The sequence below is a fragment of the Girardinichthys multiradiatus genome, chromosome 4 (genome assembly GCF_021462225.1).
Source record: "Girardinichthys multiradiatus isolate DD_20200921_A chromosome 4, DD_fGirMul_XY1, whole genome shotgun sequence".
Classification (NCBI taxonomy): Eukaryota; Metazoa; Chordata; class Actinopteri; order Cyprinodontiformes; family Goodeidae; genus Girardinichthys; species Girardinichthys multiradiatus.
In genome coordinates, this window is record NC_061797.1 from 37,864,248 (window position 1) to 37,883,433 (window position 19,186).

Genomic DNA, 19,186 nt, shown 5'->3' on the forward strand with positions numbered 1-19,186 from the left:
ACCTCAAACACACTGCTTTACTGTGTGACATTAGCAACAAATCTAAAGAAATCAGCCAACATATCAGAAAGAGACTCATCAAAGTCTGGTTTATCATGGGTAGAATTTCATACATCTTAAGGGCTATAGTATACAAACATCCGAATTTAAATAGTGTAATAAAATGATATTGCTCATTAACCTGATATTTAGCAAATATAAATCATTTTTGGTAATCTTAAATGACATAAACTGGAAAACAGAATAAAAAGGTCATGTGTTCTTAACTCCCAAACCTTCCTTTTGTCAGTTCAATTGAACTAATCTGCAAAAGACATTGTTGTGGTTAGTGATAATTATAATCTTCGGTCTGATAACAAAAATGAGATTATATTGCATTATCACTGCTGTTAGGTTTTCTAACATTAAAACAGCATACTAATATTGTTTAAAATGTTTACTAAATTATAGTCAGTGGTGGATGATGTCCACTTGTTAGACAGATGATTAGTTGTATTTATTTTCCTTGTCTGAAGTAAATACTTCATCATTTTAAGTGTTTTATAGGTTTGTATTTGTTGTATTGGCAAGATAGTTTTGAGGCACTAAAATTGTAGAGCAAGTATTTCCTTTATATTGGGTGATATTTTGTCAAAAAAAAAAAAAAAAAATCAACGCTTTTATTTTTACCGAATCCTAACCGGATGTAGACGTCATCGACGGTCATTTAAAAATGGCGGACTGCTTGGCTGCACGTTTAACCGCCCAGGAGGAGCAGATTCGGCTTCTCATCGCTGAAATATCAGCTCTTCGGGACGGATTAAACGGCGGCACCGACCGCGTCAGGGTTGCTGTCGTAAGTCCGGAGCTCGAAAACCTGCGGACGGAGAATGAGAAGCTCAGGTACCGGTTGCTGCACCTGCGGAGGGGTTTGCAGGCTGAGCTGGAGATGGAGGAGGCGGCGCAAGGAAGGAAGCAGCCAGAAGCCAAGTGTGGCAAAACCCCGGAGAAGAATACCAAAAAGCACCATCAGACAAACAGCCGAGCTGATAACCGGGTAATAATAGATATTGACATCTTATATAGGTTGGACTATTAACTGGGAATACAACATTAAAAGTGGATCAGTAGCAGTGATTAGTCATTGTGAGTGACCATCCCATGTCTACAGGCAGCTGTCTCACTCAGTCACTGTGTCTGTTGTGTCCTGTTGGATCTGACGTGTTGTCCATCATCAACACGTGGTTTGTTAGTGGAGCTGTTCCAGGTCCATGAACCAGAACCATGCTGCAATGCAACCCGCTTAAACAAAAACAAACAAACCAATACTTTTAACTTATTTCCAATTTTAGGCCAATATCCAAATTCCCAGTCTTTTCTAAAGCGCTGGAACATAAATTGTTTTTTAACCAGCTCCAGATCTTTTTGTACTTAACTGACAGAAACCTTTCTTTATGATTTTAAATCCCACCATAGTATATTGTCAGCACTTATAAAACTTTTGATTTATTTGTCACATGCAAAAGTGATTGTGGAATATGTTTAGATCTCTGTGCATTTGTGGAAACGGTGAATAACAAAATCCATATTTCTCAATTGGAGAAATGTGTTGAAATTAATGGAATTGCTCTATAACAGTTCTTTCCTACATAGAAGAATGGATATTCACTGTTAGAATTGGGTGCTCATCATCATCATCATAATCTACAGCTTCACTCACATGTGGAGTGCCCCAAGGGTATTTTCTTGGTCCACTTCTGTTCTCGCTATTCAAACTTCCATTTGGTTTGATTTTAAACAAACATATATTTCATTTGACTGTTATGCAGATGTGTTCTAGATCTACCCCTTCTAAAAAAACAACAACAACAACAAAAAAAACCGCATGCAACCATTCTGAGTTCCTGAATGGACTAGGGAGGACACTTAACTCTATTAACCTAAATAAAATGTAACAGCATGGTGGTGCAGTTAGTGCCGTTGCCTTGCATCAAGGAGGTCCATGTTTTGAATCCCGTCCAGGGCCTTTCTATGTGATGTTTGCATGTTCTCCCATGCATGTGTGGGTTGTCATTGGGTGCTCTGGCTTCCTTTCACAGTCCAAAATGTGCATGTTATGTTAATTGGTCTCTCTTAACTGCTCTTAGGTATGAATGTGTGTGTGGTTGTTTTTTTTTTTGTCCTGTGTGTTGCCCTGTGATGGTCTAGTGACCTGTCCAACTTTCTTTAAAAAGCCTGACAAAACAGTTTTCTGATACAAATTATTGCAACAACCTTGTACTTTGGGTTCTTTTATTTCACTGAATGCTCATCAAGATGTAATGTGGCTTTTGAGAAAAAGATATGTGATTGTGAGACCGCCAATACAAATGTTCTCTCCTTTTATTAATAGGTACCAATCCCAGACAAGAAACCCAGTGAGAAAAGCAAGAAGGACAAGAAGCAGGATAAGGAGCAAGTGGATGGAGGAGTAAAAAAGGTAAATGTTACATGAAGTTCTTTTATAACTGGTAGTTATAGTGAGGGAAATATACTTTCTGATTTTGATTACTTACAAATAAACAAATAAATGGTATTGACTAGTCTCTAGTAGTGATGGTAGCTTCATTTTAATGTGGTGAGACAGAATATCTCTTTGCCATCAACTCGACCTGTTGAGTTTGGAGGAAGACAGATGTCAGCATGGCCTGAAGAAAACCTCCACAGTCAGGCACGGAGGTGGAAGCTTTATGCTTTAGGCCGTGTTTGCGACATGGGTAGATGATGACTTTACCACATATAGAGGCCAATGGACAGGGCCAGTTACTTTAAAATCCCTCAACCAGAACAACGTTGAACCATGAAGATATTTGTTTTGTCTTATCAAAACAGATGCACATATTTGCCATCAGTCAATTTTGGTGACGCTGACAGGAGTTTTTTACTTTTATTCCTTCTAAAGCTGAACCCATGGCCGACGTATGTTCCTGAGCGTCTCAGCCTCTACGAGGAGCTTAAGAAGGAGAGCGATGCCCTGCTGGTGAAGAAGGCTGCAGAAAGTAAACCCATTATTGTTGAGCTGACAGATGGGCAAAAGGTGCCAGGGAAGTCTTGGGTTACCACGCCATATCAGTTAGCTTGTGACATCAGGTAATTTTTCTTTTCTTTTTATTGATATAAAGATGAAAACCAATGATGTAATAATGAAGGCAGCTTTTGTGAGGCTGTCCTGTATTCTGTCTTTCAGTCAAAGCCTGGCTGACAGTGCAGTGATTTCTCGAGTGAATGGCGAACTTTGGGATCTGGACAGACCTCTAGAGCAGGACTGCTCTCTTGAGATCTTGCGCTTTGACGATGAAGACGCTCAAGCTGTGAGTACAAAGAGCCTCTGCTCATTTAAAGCTGCACTCAGTCTTTCTTTTTTAACATTCTGCAATCCAATCGTGCACATTTTCAAACCATTATTTCAAAATGTATAACAAAGGATAGCAGGAGAGTTGAAAACCGACTTAAACAACTCATTTGTGGGGTATTCTGGTGTTAAAAAGTCAACAACTGGAAAGTCCTCTCTGAAAACAGACCTGTTTTGTAGGGCTTACAGTTGTTGGAAACAATTATTTATGTTGTTTTTGTACAAGCAGGATACACCCAGAGGGCATCAGGACTTCTGAATTAAAGCAGTGAAGTTTTGAAATGAATTCAAGGACATCTGACTTTACCAAAGCTCAGGAGAGAAATGGATCATGACCGGGAAGAAGGACCTTAAGCACATAATGTTTACCAAATAGATGATAGAAAGCATTTACCCAGTTCCAATAGAAAAGACAATATAATCTGTACAGATAGCTGTTTTTGGGAAGAAACCATTTATCGTTGCTCATTGGAAGCTGCTCTTTAATATTCCTTTTTTAAATGAAAAAGCTTCAGTGGAAAACGATTCTGCATTTCCATAAGAATCTGATCTGTGAAACGTGGTGGTCGTGTAATGGTTTGGGACCATTTTTACAGCATCCTTGCTTGTTGTTCCTGACTGAAACATATATTTGTGTTTCTGTGCAAGAGTGACGCATTTAGTGCTGTACAAAGGTTAAACATACCATTTGTTCACAAATTAGTGTCCTGTATATTACTCATCATTTTGTCTCATTTGGTCCATTTAGTTGTCTTTTGTTTGCTGTAAATCTTTTCATAATGGCCTCTAATAAACAGTATCTTCATCTTACTGCTAGGTGTACTGGCACTCCAGCGCACACATCCTGGGAGAAGCCATGGAGCGCTTTTATGGAGGTTGTTTGTGTTACGGCCCCCCGATAGAGAACGGTTTTTACTACGACATGTTCCTGGATGGACAGAAGTGAGCAAGTACTTTTTCATTTTCTGCATATTTACAGCTGTGCTTTAAAAAATTATTTAAATCTTCGCATGGAGAGAAACAAGATAATTTCTATATATTTTTAAATCTAACTCCCATTTAAGACATGTTTGTAGTCATAGAAGTTTCTTCATTCACAATCTTTCATTGAGGCTTACAGCTGAGAAGAAACTGATCATATAAAATGAACCGGGTCCAAATTCAAGATTACGGTCTTGTTAGGTATGGGCAGGAATGTGAGAACAGTACTAAACTTGAATCCTGGTTAAAGGACCTGGATGTGTTTGGTGTTTCCAGGTCGGTGTCCAGCACAGAGTTTGGGGACTTGGAGGCTTTGTGTAAGGCTGTGGTGAAAGAGAAACAGCCTTTTGAGAGACTTGAAATCAGTAAAGAGACACTGCTAAAAATGTTTAAGGTAAGTACATCGAGGATGGATGTTCCCTCTCAGTCTGGGCTCCTCAGTTTGGTTTCAGGAAACAATGCTATGCCCCAGATGGTTTAGGATACTTGCATCAATTCAAGGCTGGACATCAATGGAAATGTTTAAATTATGAATACTTTTTCTAAAGCTTTTTGTTTTTCATCAAAAATATTTTTTCCTTCTAGTACAACAAATTTAAGTGTCGCATTCTGAATGAGAAAGTTACCACCCCCACTACAACAGTCTACAGGCAAGTCCTTTTTCTCACACTGTTTTTAGAAAAAGAAATATTAATTTTGAATCCATTAATCCGCATGTTATTTTCTAGAGTCAGTAACCTCTACACGTGAATCTTTTCCAGATGTGGGCCCCTAATTGACTTATGCAGAGGCCCTCATGTCAGACACACCGGGAAGATCAAGGCAATGAAGATTTACAAGGTGGGTGGAAATGGTTTAAAGTTTTCACATTTTCTTAAATCACAGCCATTATGGTTTGCGTTGGGATTTTAGTGATAGCCCAACATAGAGTAGTGTATTACATTGAAGTTGATGGAAAGGATACATGCCACACTTTGCAGATGATTACATTTCTCTTTTTATCTCCATCATCAGAACTCTTCCACCTACTGGGAGGGCCGCTCAGACATGGAAACTCTGCAGAGGATTTATGGGATTTCCTTCCCAGACTCAAAGATGCTGAAGGAGTGGGAGCGCTTTCAGGAGGAGGCCAGGAATAGAGACCACAGAAAGATTGGCAAAGTGAGTCAGTACACGCAGACACGTTTTAGCCCTCTAATTTTAAGCCTCTACCTGCTGAGAGACTGATTCTCACTCTACAATTGTGCAGTCAACATCATCGCTCACGCATCTCCTCCGCTTTTACAGTCTTTGTTAGCGGTTTTGTAGATGTGGCAAAACACTGAGAGGAGTTTCAACCACATCTTACTGAAAAACAGTTTCTGTACAAATAAACAAACCTTTTTCCTTCTAAAGCTGAAATGACTTCTTTCATCTAGTTTACCATTTAAACATGAAGTGCTTTACCTTGTCTGTTTCCTATCATAAACCAGCTGAGGGCGCTGTGCTTCTTCATCCTGGTGCATTTAGGACACCTGTGAATCATCCAGGCACCCCGTTTGGTTACTCAGAGTAAGAGATGCAGACAGCAGCAACTCAGTCAGCCCTTTTTTTAACGTAGTCCCATATTAAACATGAGTGTCAAGATTATTCAAAAAGCTCCCGTGCTGAGTTACCATTCTTGCTCAGTGGCACGTTCCTGACCTTTCATTCAGTCACTGCCTCCAACCTGTTCTGGCCCAAGACTTTGGATGTCTTGGTGGTTGCTTACCTTTTTGATTTAGAAGTGGTTATTATGCTTAAAGGAAGTCAATAAATGATGCTGGACATGAGTGTAAGGTTTGCAGGAAAAGTTAAATCTTCAAGGCAGAGGAGCACTTTACGTGATTTAATGGGAATCTCTTGTTAGTCAGACTAATAAATTAGATTACTATAATCTTTCTAAGTCTTTTCATTAGACTAGAGAGACCAAAGATATAAACAAACCATCATTTTAGTCACAATGACCATCTCCAGAATGTTGCTTTTTCAGACAAATTTTTTATTTCTGAGCAAACCTGTTGAGGATATAAAAACATTTTATATTTTTGAGATTCTGGGACACTACATGCATTAAATAAGGTTCTTTTGGCTGAAAGCTCCAGCAAGGACATTTTGAACCGATTTGGAGAAAAGCAGTTAAAGTGATTTGTTCTTGTGCCCTACATCCATTTACAGGTGGACTATTACAAATCCAGCTGTTTTTTTTTTTCATATTCACCTTTAAGAATTTGATATACCCAAGGTGCCAACAATCAATCTCACAATTGGTTGAAATGCCTAGAAGTGGTACAGCATGTCACCTGGGAGCATAATTTGTCAAACCAGAGGGCCTTGTCATTGTTATCACTATACTGGATTTATTCCTGCTTGTTTCCATTATAAAAGTGGACCTTGCTGTCCAGCTGGGAGGGCACTGTGATGTGGGATGATTGGTTTACTTCCTGCTGTGATGACGGAGTTTCTCATTGGCTTGTACATGCAGACGAGAAGTTATTAAAAAGTCATTTATTTTGTCACCCTCACAGGATCAGGAGCTGTTCTTCTTCCACGATCTCAGCCCCGGCAGCTGTTTCTTCATGCCACGTGGAGCCTATGTCTACAACACACTCACAGAGTTCATCAGGGTACGACTGATTCAATCAGTCAAAACAATTCTTTCCTTTCTATACAATTTGATGCCACCTGTAAGGTAGCTCTATTTGGAACCTCAGACTCTTACTTTATTCTACATGAAAGTTTTTAAAACATCTCACTGCTTCTGCTGCAGGCAGCAATTATGATTTTAAAAACTGAAGCACTGCAGGGGTGCTATAACACAGAAACACTCTGTCTGAGTCAATGAGGTTCAGGCTATACTTAACATTTCCTATGAGCTGGAGGTGATTGCCACTTCCCTGCATTACAGACCAGTTGCTTGCAGCGAACTGGTACCGTTCGGTTTTCATACGTTTTTCATAAGTTTAGATTCACCTATGCCGATGCAAAAGTGCAGTGTGCATTTAAAAAAAAAACATGGCTCATTTTCCTTTTATCTTCACAGTTATGAGCTACTTTGTTTTGTTTTTTAGCTTTAATTGAAAGAAAAAAACATCACGGAAGTCTGTGGTTGTTGAGGGTAAACATTTGGAAAAAGTTCAAGGGGTGTGATCACTCCTTCAAGGCTCTGTAAATATTTGTCAGGTTGTAGGTCCAGCGAGTCGAATATTTGCAGAAACTAGATGGTATGCTCAGTCTGTTGCAGAACATCTAACTTTCTAGTTGAAACTTTAGACTTCAGAGCAACTTGAGCAGACTTTCTTGACTCAGCAGGGGATTTCTAACATTTGTTGCAGTCGAATTGACATCTCCAAGGCTTTCACGGCAGGCTGCACACACCCACAGCTCAGGCCATGCCAGAGTACTGCACATAGGCTCCACAGAAATGGTGCAAGATCATTATCACTACACCCCAGTTTGTTCTCACTTTGAAACTTTGCATTTCCCTCTAACACATGTTATCAGAACGTTTAGTGTGAAACCTTCAGGAAATGGCCCTCATATACTTGACTGCTAGCAGCCTCAAATGGCAGTTTTATTAGTGTGTGCATAATGTTTTTTTTTCTGCTAAAAATAATTAGAAAAAGCTGACTGGGCATTCATTTTCTCACTACCTACTTTGTTTTTCACATATTCACAGAAATCTTTTCCACTGGCTTTCCACTCTTGGCAGCAAAACAGACCAACAGGCTGTTGCAGGTTTCTCTTCAGAGCAAAAAAAACATTTGGATTAATAAAACGCATGAGATGCTGTTTTTGTTGCAGTAGCTCTGGGTTTCAGTGAAGTACCTTTGCTGTCTATCTGGAACGTTTAGCCATAAGTGGTTTTCTTGTTTATCCAGGACGAGTACTGGAGAAGAGGCTTTCAGGAAGTTGCCTCCCCCAACATCTATAACAGCAGGTTGTGGGAGACATCTGGCCACTGGCAGCACTACAGTGAAAACATGTTTTCATTCCCCGTGGAAGATGACATCTTTGCGTTGAAGCCAATGAACTGCCCCGGCCACTGGTAAATTTAGAGTGTCTCCCGGCGGTTTGCACATGAAAACATCTCACACCAAGCAGAGGTTTAAGGCGCACAGTCGTCCAGTTTGATATGCGTCTCTCTGGTTTGCTTCCCACAGCTTGATGTTCAACCACAGGCCCCGCTCATGGCGGGAGCTTCCTCTGAGGCTGGCGGATTTTGGGGTCCTGCACAGGAATGAGCTGTCAGGAACTCTGACAGGCCTGACCCGAGTGCGGCGCTTTCAGCAGGATGACGCGCACATTTTCTGCGTGATGGAGCAGGTCAGACCTGAAATCTGACATCTAAATTAAGAATAATCTGTGCAGAATATCAGATATCAGCTACCCTATTATTATTACTATTATTATTAATTTTATTTTTTTTACTGTCATGTTCCACCACTGAGAAATATGGTTTGAACCATTTAGTTCTGTCATTTATACTAAATAAATCACATATTAGTTTTGATATTGGATTTTATATTGGATTATTATACAAACATTCCCATGAACCTAAACAAACAGAAAGGACCAATGGTTCAAATATTTCCATCATTTAAAGTTATACAGGTGCATCTCGAAAACTAGTCATTTAAATCAAAACTTGAAACTCTTATTTAATATCGATTCGTTACCTACAAAGTAATATTAACATAGTTAATCAGAGGATTATGGCTTGCATCTAATGGAAAAGCAAAAACAACATGCAGTTTCTCTAAATATTTGAAAATTATAGACCCAAAAAAAAAGGAGTTTTAAATACAGTTATGTTAGGACTGACAGCCATGGGAAGACTGCTGTCTTGACAGTGATGGACTCCCTCACACTGAAACAAAGGTGGGGGATCTTTGCTTGTTAACCCCCTCTCCCCTCTCTCAATAATCAATCTGTCTGATTTTAAAGTGTTCTGATATGTTATGTTTCATATTAATGTTCATGATTAACCTATAATTAAATGGTTAGTCAGATTTTCTTGATTTAAATTACTATAATACCAAGAAGTATTCAAATGTATAGTTTATTCATCTTTTCAACAAGCAAAAAAGAGAAAAACTAAAAACCGTATTTATTTATTTATATATATTTGTAATGTATCGTCACGAGCAAAAACTTGAAATGCATTATACTTTATAGTTTGACGTATTCTGATGGATTGTCTATTGAAACATTATGGTCAAGTTTATTTATTTGGCGCTTTTCAGCAACAAGGCACTCAAGGTGCTGTACATAAGGAAAAACATTACAGTGATACAGAAAATCAAACAACAGAGGTAATTAAAAAAAATAGAATAGAATGATAATTAAGAAAACAAAAAGAAAATTGGACTGAAAACTTAACTAATTATGCTTAGATGACACATCCAAAGGCCACTCTAAACAAATAAGTTTTTTATCTTGATTTAAAGCAACGTAGGGTTTTGGCGCTTTTACAGTTTTCTGGGAGTTTATTCCAGATTAGTGGAGCATAAGAACTAAAAGCTGCTTCTCCATGTTTGGTTCTGGTTCTGGGTATGCAGAGTAGGTTTGAGCCAGAAGACCTGAGAGGTCTGGGTGGTTGATACACTGACAACAAGTCTGTAATGTATTTTGGTGCTAAGCCATTCAGTGATTTATAGACTAACAGAAGTATTTTAAAGTCTATTCTCTGAGATACAGGGAGCCAGCGTAGGGACTTTAGAACCGGGGTGATGTGCTCCACTTTCTTAGTTCAAGTGAGGACAGCAGCGTTCTGGATCAACTGCAGCTCTCTGATTGACTTTTTAGGCAGACCTGTGAAGACACCGTTGCAGGAATCAATTCTACTAAAGATGAACGCATGAATTAGTTTTTCAACGTCCTGCTGAGACATTAGTCCTTTAATCCTGGAGATGTTCTTCAGGTGATAGAAGGCCGACCTTGTTACTGTCTTTATGTGCCTCTGAAGGTTCAGGTCTGAGTCCATCACTACACCCAGGTTTCGAGCCTGACTGGTGGTTTCTAGCTGTATTAACTGAAGCTGTGAGCTAACTTTTAAACACTCTTCCTTTGGTTCAAAGATTATTACTTCAGTTTTGTTTTGATTCAGCTGAAGAAAATGTTAGCAAATCCATGCATTGATTTCTTCTAAGCATTTACCCAGCGCTTGAATGGGTTCATGGTCACATGGTGACATCGTAGCATATAGCTGTGTGTCGTCTGCATAGTTATGATAACTTACATTGTTGTTTATTAAAATCTGAGTTAGGGGAGCATGTAGATATTGAATAGGAGGGGCCCTAAAATGGACCCTTGGGGAACGCCACATGTGATTTTTGTGCTCTCTGATGTAAAGTTACCTACTGACACAAAAAAGTCCCTGTCCTTCAAGTAGGATTTAAACCAATTGAGTGCTGTGCTGTTTATGGAAGTTTTGACATCTGACTTATATTTACAGTCAGGCTAGCCAGGGTATACTCAAAGTATATTTGAAGATTAATATACTTCATTAAAGTCTTTTTTTTAAGCAACCATATACCAAGTAGTATATTTTTAATTACAGTCATTTTCAATAAATTATAGCATGCGCTTCACTGTGGCTCATCGGTAAGATTAAAAGTACCTTTTGAAAATTACAACCTTTAAGCAGGTATTAAACATACAGGTCCTTCTCAAAAAATTTGCATATTGTGATAAAGTTCATTATTTTCCTTAATGTCATGATGAAAATTTAACATTCATATATTTTAGATTCATTGCACACTAACTGAAATATTTCAGGTCTTTTATTGTCTTAATATGGATGATTTTGGCATACAGCTCATGAAAACCCAAAATTCCTATCTCACAAAATTAGCATATCATTAAAAGGGTCTCTAAACGAGCTATGAACCTAATCATCTGAATCAACGAGTTAACTCTAAACACCTGCAAAAGATTCCTGAGGCCTTTAAAACTCCCAGCCTGGTTCATCACTCAAAACCCCAATCATGGGTAAGACTGCCGACCTGACTGCTGTCCAGAAGGCCACTATTGACACCCTCAAGCAAGAGGGTAAGACACAGAAAGAAATTTCTGAACGAATAGGCTGTTCCCAGAGTGCTGTATCAAGGCACCTCAGTGGGAAGTCTGTGGGAAGGAAAAAGTGTGGCAGAAAACGCTGCACAACGAGAAGAGGTGACCGGACCCTGAGGAAGATTGTGGAGAAGGGCTGATTCCAGACCTTGGGGGACCTGCGGAAGCAGTGGACTGAGTCTGGAGTAGAAACATCCAGAGCCACCGTGCACAGGCGTGTGCAGGAAATGGGCTACAGGTGCCGCATTCCCCAGGTCAAGCCACTTTTGAACCAGAAACAGCAGCAGAAGCGCCTGACCTGGGCTACAGAGAAGCAACACTGGACTGTTGCTCAGTGGTCCAAAGTACTTTTTTCGGATGAAAGCAAATTCTGCATGTCATTTGGAAATCAAGGTGCCAGAGTCTGGAGGAAGACTGGGGAGAAGGAAATGCCAAAATGCCAGAAGTCCAGTGTCAAGTACCCACAGTCAGTGATGGTCTGGGTGCCGTGTCAGCTGCTGGTGTTGGTCCACTGTGTTTTATCAAGGGCAGGGTCAATGCAGCTAGCTATCAGGAGATTTTGGAGCACTTCATGCTTCCATCTGCTGAAAAGCTTTATGGAGATGAAGATTTCATTTTTCAGCACGACCTGGCACCTGCTCACAGTGCCAAAACCACTGGTAAATGGTTTACTGACCATGGTATCACTGTGCTCAATTGGCCTGCCAACTCTCCTGACCTGAACCCCATAGAGAATCTGTGGGATATTGTGAAGAGAACGTTGAGAGACTCAAGACCCAACACTCTGGATGAGCTAAAGGCCGCTATCGAAGCATCCTGGGCCTCCTTAAGACCTCAGCAGTGCCACAGGCTGATTGCCTCCATGCCACGCCGCATTGAAGCAGTCATTTCTGCAAAAGGATTCCCGACCAAGTATTGAGTGCATAACTGTACATGATTATTTGAAGGTTGACGTATTTTGTATTGAAAACACTTTTCTTTTATTGGTCGGATGAAATATGCTAATTTTGTGAGATAGGAATTTTGGGTTTTCATGAGCTGTATGCCAAAATCATTCGTATTAAGACAATAAAAGACCTGAAATATTTCAGTTAGTGTGCAATGAATCTAAAATATATGAATGTTAAATTTTCATCATGACATTATGGAAAATAATGAACTTTATCACAATATGCTAATATTTTGAGAAGGACCTGTACTTTTCAGGGAAATTGCAGGCCATTAATCCTTTTTACTATTTTCAATACGCCTACATTTCAGTATTAAAGTGTTTTTCTTATTGGTCTGACGTAATATTCTAATCCTTAATGTTGCGTTTTCATTGACAGTAAATGGAAAATAATCATAACTAACAAAAATAAATGTTTACACATGTTAATAAAAATTAGGAAGAAGTGATGATGGTTTTTAAAGGATTGCTATCAGTGTAATGTTTATCTAAAATGAGCACCAAGGGATGAGGGGAGGGTGGTGCAACTGGCAGGGATAGCCAATATAAAATAGAAAATTGAGTGGAAGGAAAAGGTTTGGTAGGGTTTCAGTTTTTGAACTCAGTCACATAAATTCACAGTTCAATGATCCCCTGTAGGATTTAACCCACGAAAGCTTCTTTTTTTTTTACACCCTCATATTTTTTTATATTTTTTTAAATACAGATTGAGTCAGAGATGAAGGGTTGTCTGGACTTCCTCCGCTGTGTTTACGACGTGTTCGGATTCACCTTCCAGCTTTATCTCTCAACCCGTCCAGAAAAGTATCTTGGCGACGTGGCGGTGTGGAACCAGGCAGAGAAGGTAAACTCTGCCATGCATCATTACACCTTTAAAAATTTATTTTAATATAGCAAATTAATTCTTTTGAGTTTTGGTTCACTGTCATCTTTGTGATCTTCTAATAGCATTTCATCTGTGAGTTTTATGTGGATTATTACTGTACAGTTTCTTACATAATTCGATATTAAGCAGGACAGCCTGAACTTCCACTCATTTTTGTGATTCTTGTATTTATTAAATATCTTTGCAATACATGCTTCATGTTTGCCAGCAACTTGAAAGCAGCTTGAATGAGTTTGGGGAGCCATGGAAACTCAACCCTGGAGACGGGGCTTTTTATGGACCCAAGGTCAGCCAATATTTTCTCATAACCTTCCGGCAAACACAAGATCAGCCCGACTCTCTGAAGGTCTGCAATTCTTTCTGTTCCATTGCAGATTGACATTAAGATCAAAGACGCCATTGGACGCTACCACCAGTGTGCCACTATTCAGCTGGACTTCCAGCTGCCTATTCGCTTCAACCTGACCTTTGTGGGGTGAGTCAGCTAATCAGAAGGATGCCACACTGCTGAGACTGTGTGCTGTGTTGCACCAAATCCTGGATATGAAATTTTCAAAGGAGACATGTATGCAAATTTGAACCTTCCATCCTAAAGCAATTTTAATAAACATTTTAGGGAGGGACAAAGATGCGTATCCTCTACAGCAACAAATCTTTGAATTATAAGTATTTAGGGCTTGTGAATTAGTTTACTCATTTATTGAATATCTACACAGTCTAGTGAAGAGACCTACAAATGTGAAATCAAAGGTATGGGTTAAAAACAAAACCAGAAGGAATTTTGTATTTTGGAATTTCACACAAAAACGTGGTGACTGTAACAAAGCGTATGATGCAAACTAAAACATTTAGCATGATCTCAAGAAGTTGATCAGGCGTTGACTCTGTCAGGCAAAACGTGCTCTTTCTGGTTATTTTCATGTCTTCACTCTGAGAGTCTCAGAACTTGATAAATAACAGAAAGACATCAGATTCTGGGGAAGGAGTCGTTCCAAGAGCTGATCACCCAATCAGAAGACGACCTGGGGTAGCGCAAGAGATATGTCACATCAGACAATAATAAAACATTATTTATTCAAGAGGGAGACAAAAAATGTCAACAAACTACCCTAGTAGAGAAAAAAAAAACTCATGCCTATAGCTGTTTTCACATTCAACAATTAATCATTCTACTGAATAAAAATATCAAACTCCCATTTAAAGTTTAACAAAATCTATAGTTTAGGGTTATGCTTAAGCGTGTAATATCTGAAAAGAGTTGAATTTTTTTTATAGTTTTGTAAATATAAGATATTTTACATGAGAGGAACTTTGACATGTTTTGACAAACATTTTAACATTTTTGAGCCTAACACTTGGGCCATAATAAAAACATATTTTGAAGATTGTGGGACACTGTCAGGTACTTGTGGGTAAATGTGAAGAATCTGGCATTTTAATGTGACCTAGAGATAAACAGTTCTTGTATGCAATGGTCAAATCTGTTTGTTTGTATTACCTACGTGTCATTCAATGGAAATCTCTGAGAATGGATATAAATAAAATGTGAAAGTGTCACAATCTCAGAAAAGAAACGCAACTGAATCAGAAAACTGATGGAACTGCTTGTTTGTAAAGCTGAATTTGCACATTATTATTACAGTAAAAATGTTATTGACACTTTTTCTACCCCACTTTGTCTTGTTTTGTGTGATAACAGAAAGGATGGAGATGACAGAGCGCGACCAGTCATCATCCATCGTGCCATCTTGGGCTCAGTGGAAAGGATGATTGCCATTCTGACAGAGAACTATGCAGGGAAATGGTAAGCGGCATGCCTGTTGCTCATGCCCTTTAAAAATGCTCTTGAATCACAATCCATAATGCCAAATGCATATGCGTGATGAATTAGATGTGTTTTGCTCTTATTGTGGGTGTTTTTATGTTCCATTTATGCGGGTTGCTTTTAATTACAGGTCATTGTGTTGGACCAATCACCGCATTGTCAGCAGAACAATTCCCATACTCTTATCATCCCCACTACAGTGATTTCAGCCTTTAACTTTGTTTTTGAGGAGGTCATGCTGACTGCTGTGTTTTCATCTTCATGCTGCACGAGAATCATCACAGCCCATCTGTCTCTCTTAAACAGGCCTCTGTGGCTCTCTCCGCAGCAGGTGATGTTGGTTCCCGTCAACCCCTCCTGTGAGGATTATGCCAACAAGGTGCCTGTCTATTTCCCAAAATAGACACTACCGTGTCACTGAATGTTTTAGGACGGTTGTACAATATGCTGTTCACCACACGAAATGTTTTTTACCCATCAGGTGTGCAAACAATTCACAGAAGCTGGGTTCATGGCTGATGCTGACCTGGACTCTGGCTGTCTCCTGAACAAGAAAATCCGAAAGGCTCAGCTGGCCCAATATAATTTTATCCTGGGTAAGTAAATGTGATGCCAGATTTCACCAGTTGGGACGATCCTAACTGCTAAAATGTGTAGCAAATGAAATCTAATCGGTTTTGTGTTTCAGCTTCACAATTACAAGTCAGTAATAAAGTTGTGAAGAAGCTAAGAGTATCTGATGAAGAACTGTTCAATCCCTGATCTGAAAATGGAGAGAGTACAGCATAACTGCAGACTTATCAAGACATGACTGTCCACCCAAACAGACTAGGCAGAGCGGGCCTTAATCAGAGAAGTGCCCAAGTCACAAACGTGACATTTATGCAAGAAGGCAGAGTAAACGCCATTGTTAAAAGAAGGGCATAAGAAGTCATTTTTGCTCATTTCGACGAGCCATGTAGGGGTCACAGCAAGCGCCGATACCAGATGACACCAAAATTGAACTTTCTGGCATAGATGCAAAATCAATGTTTGGTAGAAAATCCCCAAGGTAAAAGATAGTGGCAGCACCATGCTGTGGGGATGCTTTTCATCAGCAGGGGCAAGGAAGCTAGTCAGTTGGAGAAATTAGTGGAGCTGAATCCAGAACAATCCTGAAAGAAAACCAGTTGGAGGCTGCAAAAGACTTGAGACTGGAGTCGAAGATCACGTTCAAGAAGGACTCACCAACAGCCAGTCAGAGCATCAATGGAATGGTTTAGTTCAGTGCAAAGCAAAGTGTTAGAATGACCCATATTTGTTTAAGCTACATTTTACCCTAAACTGAGTATTAAATCCTACTTTTACAATCTGACCAACACTTTGCAAAATGTACAAAATTCTAAATGTGATACATTTTTAAAAGGATGAATAGAAAAAATAAAATATGCAATCTATAGTTAAACTGTTTGATGAAACCTTATATGGTTTGTTTCACTGCACAGCTGCTTAGAAAAAAAACATGATATGTTGGGTGAGTCAAAATAAACATCCCTAATTACTCTAGTTCAAGCCAAATGGTCGTTCAAGCTGGCCAACCACCCACAGTTGTTGAAGCCACTGTCACAAAGCAGGGACTGTGTTAGGGTAGCTGTGCTTGTGGTGTGATGTCAAGCTGTTGTCTTGTCTTGGCAGTTGTCGGGGAGAAGGAGAAGATGACTAACAGCGTAAATGTGCGCACAAGAGACAACAAGGTCCACGGAGAACTGCCAGTGTCTGAGGTGATTGCTCGACTGACCCTGCTTAAGCAGTCCCGCTGTCGTAATGCAGAAGAGGAGTTCTGATGAAGATGTGCTAAACAAAGTTAAAGTGTGTCCCTAGGTTACCTTAGGCACAGTAGTAAAGTTGGAGGAGCACTGAATGGGCAGATGATGGCACATATGTAGATGGTTTTTGGAAAGTAATACAAGTGAAACAAACAGAAATAGATCATATTCTTGTGTAAGTGTGTTCAATGAATGGGGGAAAAGAAGATATGCCCATGTAATCGTCGGTGAACTGCAGGGTGAGCTCTGAATATTCAATTATTTCCTGGCAGTCTAAATCAATTTGAAGGAACCCGAGCTAATAATTTCAAGATCAAGTCTGATCTCTATAATCATGAAAATGTAAAATGGAGACATATTCCCACAACTATCTGCCCTCCTGTGGGAAAAAAACTTAAAATAAAAATCTACAAAATGTGTTTCTTGTCTTTACTTCTACAACAGCAGTAGATTACATTTTATTTTGTCTCCCAGGATTTACCTAGATTTTTTTTTTTTTACATAAATGGCAATTACTGTTAATTGAATAACAGTGTATCACAAAAGTGAGTACACCCCTCACATTCCTGCAGATATTCAAGCATATGTTTTCATGGGACAACACTGACAAAATGACACTTTGACACAATGAAAAGTAGTCTGTGTCCAGCTTATATAACAGTGTAAATTTATTCTTCCCTCAAAATTATTCAAGATACAGCCATTAATGTCTGAACCACCGGCAACAAAAGTGAGTACACCCCTTAATGAAAGTTCCTGAAGTGTCAATATTTTGTGTGGCCACCATTATTTACCAGAACTGCCTTAACTCTCCTGGGCATGGAGTTTACCAGAGCTTCAAAGGTTGCCACTGGAATGCTTTTCCATGACGACATCACGGAGCTGGCGGATATTCGAGACTTTGCACTTCTCCGCCTTACGCTTGAGGATGTCCCAAAGATGTTCTATAGGGTTTAGGTCTGGAGACACGCTTGGCCAGTCCATCACCTTTACCCTCAGCCTCTTCCATAAAGCAGGGGTCATCTTAGAGGTGTGTTTGGGGTCATTATCATGCTGGAACACTGCCATGCGACCCAGTTTCCAGAGGTTGGGGATCATGCTCTGCTTCAGTATTTCACAGTACATATTGGAGTTCATGTGTCCCTGTGTAACCCTAACCCTGCACTCATGCAGCCCCAGACCATGGCATTCCCACCACCATGCTTGACTGTAGGCATCACACACTTATCTTTGTACTCCTCACCTGATTGCTGCCACGCATGTTTGAGACCATCTGAACCAAACAAATTAATCTTGGTCTCATCAGACATGGTTCCAGTAATCCATGTCCTTTGTTGACATGTCTTCAGCAAACTGTTTTGTCTTGTTTTGTCTTGTGGACAGACTTCAGAAGAGGCTTTCTTCTGGAATGACGGCCATGCAGACCAATTTCATGTAGTGTGCGGCGTATGGTCTGAGCACTAACAGGCTGACCCCCCACCTCTTCAATCACTACAGCAATGCTGACAGGACTCCTGCACCTATCTTTCAAAGACAGCATTTGAATGTGACGCTGAGCACGTGCACTCAGCTTCTTTGGACGACCAACGCGAGGTCTGTTCTGAGTGGACACTGCTCTTTTAAAACGCTGGATGATCTTGGTCACTGTGCTGCAGCTCAGTTTCAGGGTGTTGGTAATCCTCTTGTAGCTTTGGCCATCTTCATGTAGTGCAACAATTCGTCTTTTAAGATCCTCAGGGAGTCCTTTGCCATGAGGTGCCGTGTTGGAACTTTTAGTGACCAGTATGAAAGTGCGAGAGCTGTACTACAAAATTAAACACACCTGCTCCCTATGCACACCTGAGACCTAGTAACGCTAACGGGTCACATGACATGAAAATGACAAGAGTGCTCAATTTGGACATAGTCTCTTAGGGCTGTACTCACTTTTGTTGCTGGTGGTTCAGACATTAATGGCTGTATCTTGAGTTATTTTGAGGGAAGAATAACTTTACACTGTTATATAAGCTGCACACAGACTACTTTTCATTGTCAAAGTGTCACTTTGTCAGTGTTGTCCCATGAAAACATATACTTAAATATCTGCAGGAATGTGAGGGGTGAACTCACGTTTGTGATACACTGTATATTGGGTGCATTCTTGCAGCATATGTTGATGTAGAAGATCAGGAACATAGTAGTGTAGGGTTGTAAAATGTATTACTCCTGTTCTTGCACATGATTGTGCTAATTTTTAATTAAAGGACAACAATAGTGGGATTTCCCATCAAATGTATGT

At 39.7% G+C, this 19,186-nt stretch overlaps 1 protein-coding gene across 1 annotated transcript; it reads left to right on the plus strand.

Annotated features, from left to right (window-relative positions):
• Positions 1 to 686: 686 nt before the first annotated feature.
• Positions 687 to 17,327, plus strand: tars3 (threonyl-tRNA synthetase 3). The gene is made up of 19 exons (XM_047364160.1): positions 687 to 1,036; positions 2,372 to 2,458; positions 2,921 to 3,108; positions 3,206 to 3,329; positions 4,188 to 4,312; positions 4,628 to 4,745; positions 4,937 to 5,001; positions 5,113 to 5,191; positions 5,366 to 5,512; positions 6,898 to 6,996; positions 8,251 to 8,417; positions 8,533 to 8,695; positions 13,099 to 13,236; positions 13,487 to 13,564; positions 13,653 to 13,753; positions 14,978 to 15,082; positions 15,410 to 15,482; positions 15,585 to 15,699; positions 16,778 to 17,327. Exons 1-19 carry the CDS (start codon positions 713 to 715, stop codon positions 16,924 to 16,926), a joined length of 2,445 nt encoding a protein of 814 aa, XP_047220116.1. The 5' UTR covers positions 687 to 712; the 3' UTR covers positions 16,927 to 17,327.
• Positions 17,328 to 19,186: the final 1,859 nt, after the last annotated feature.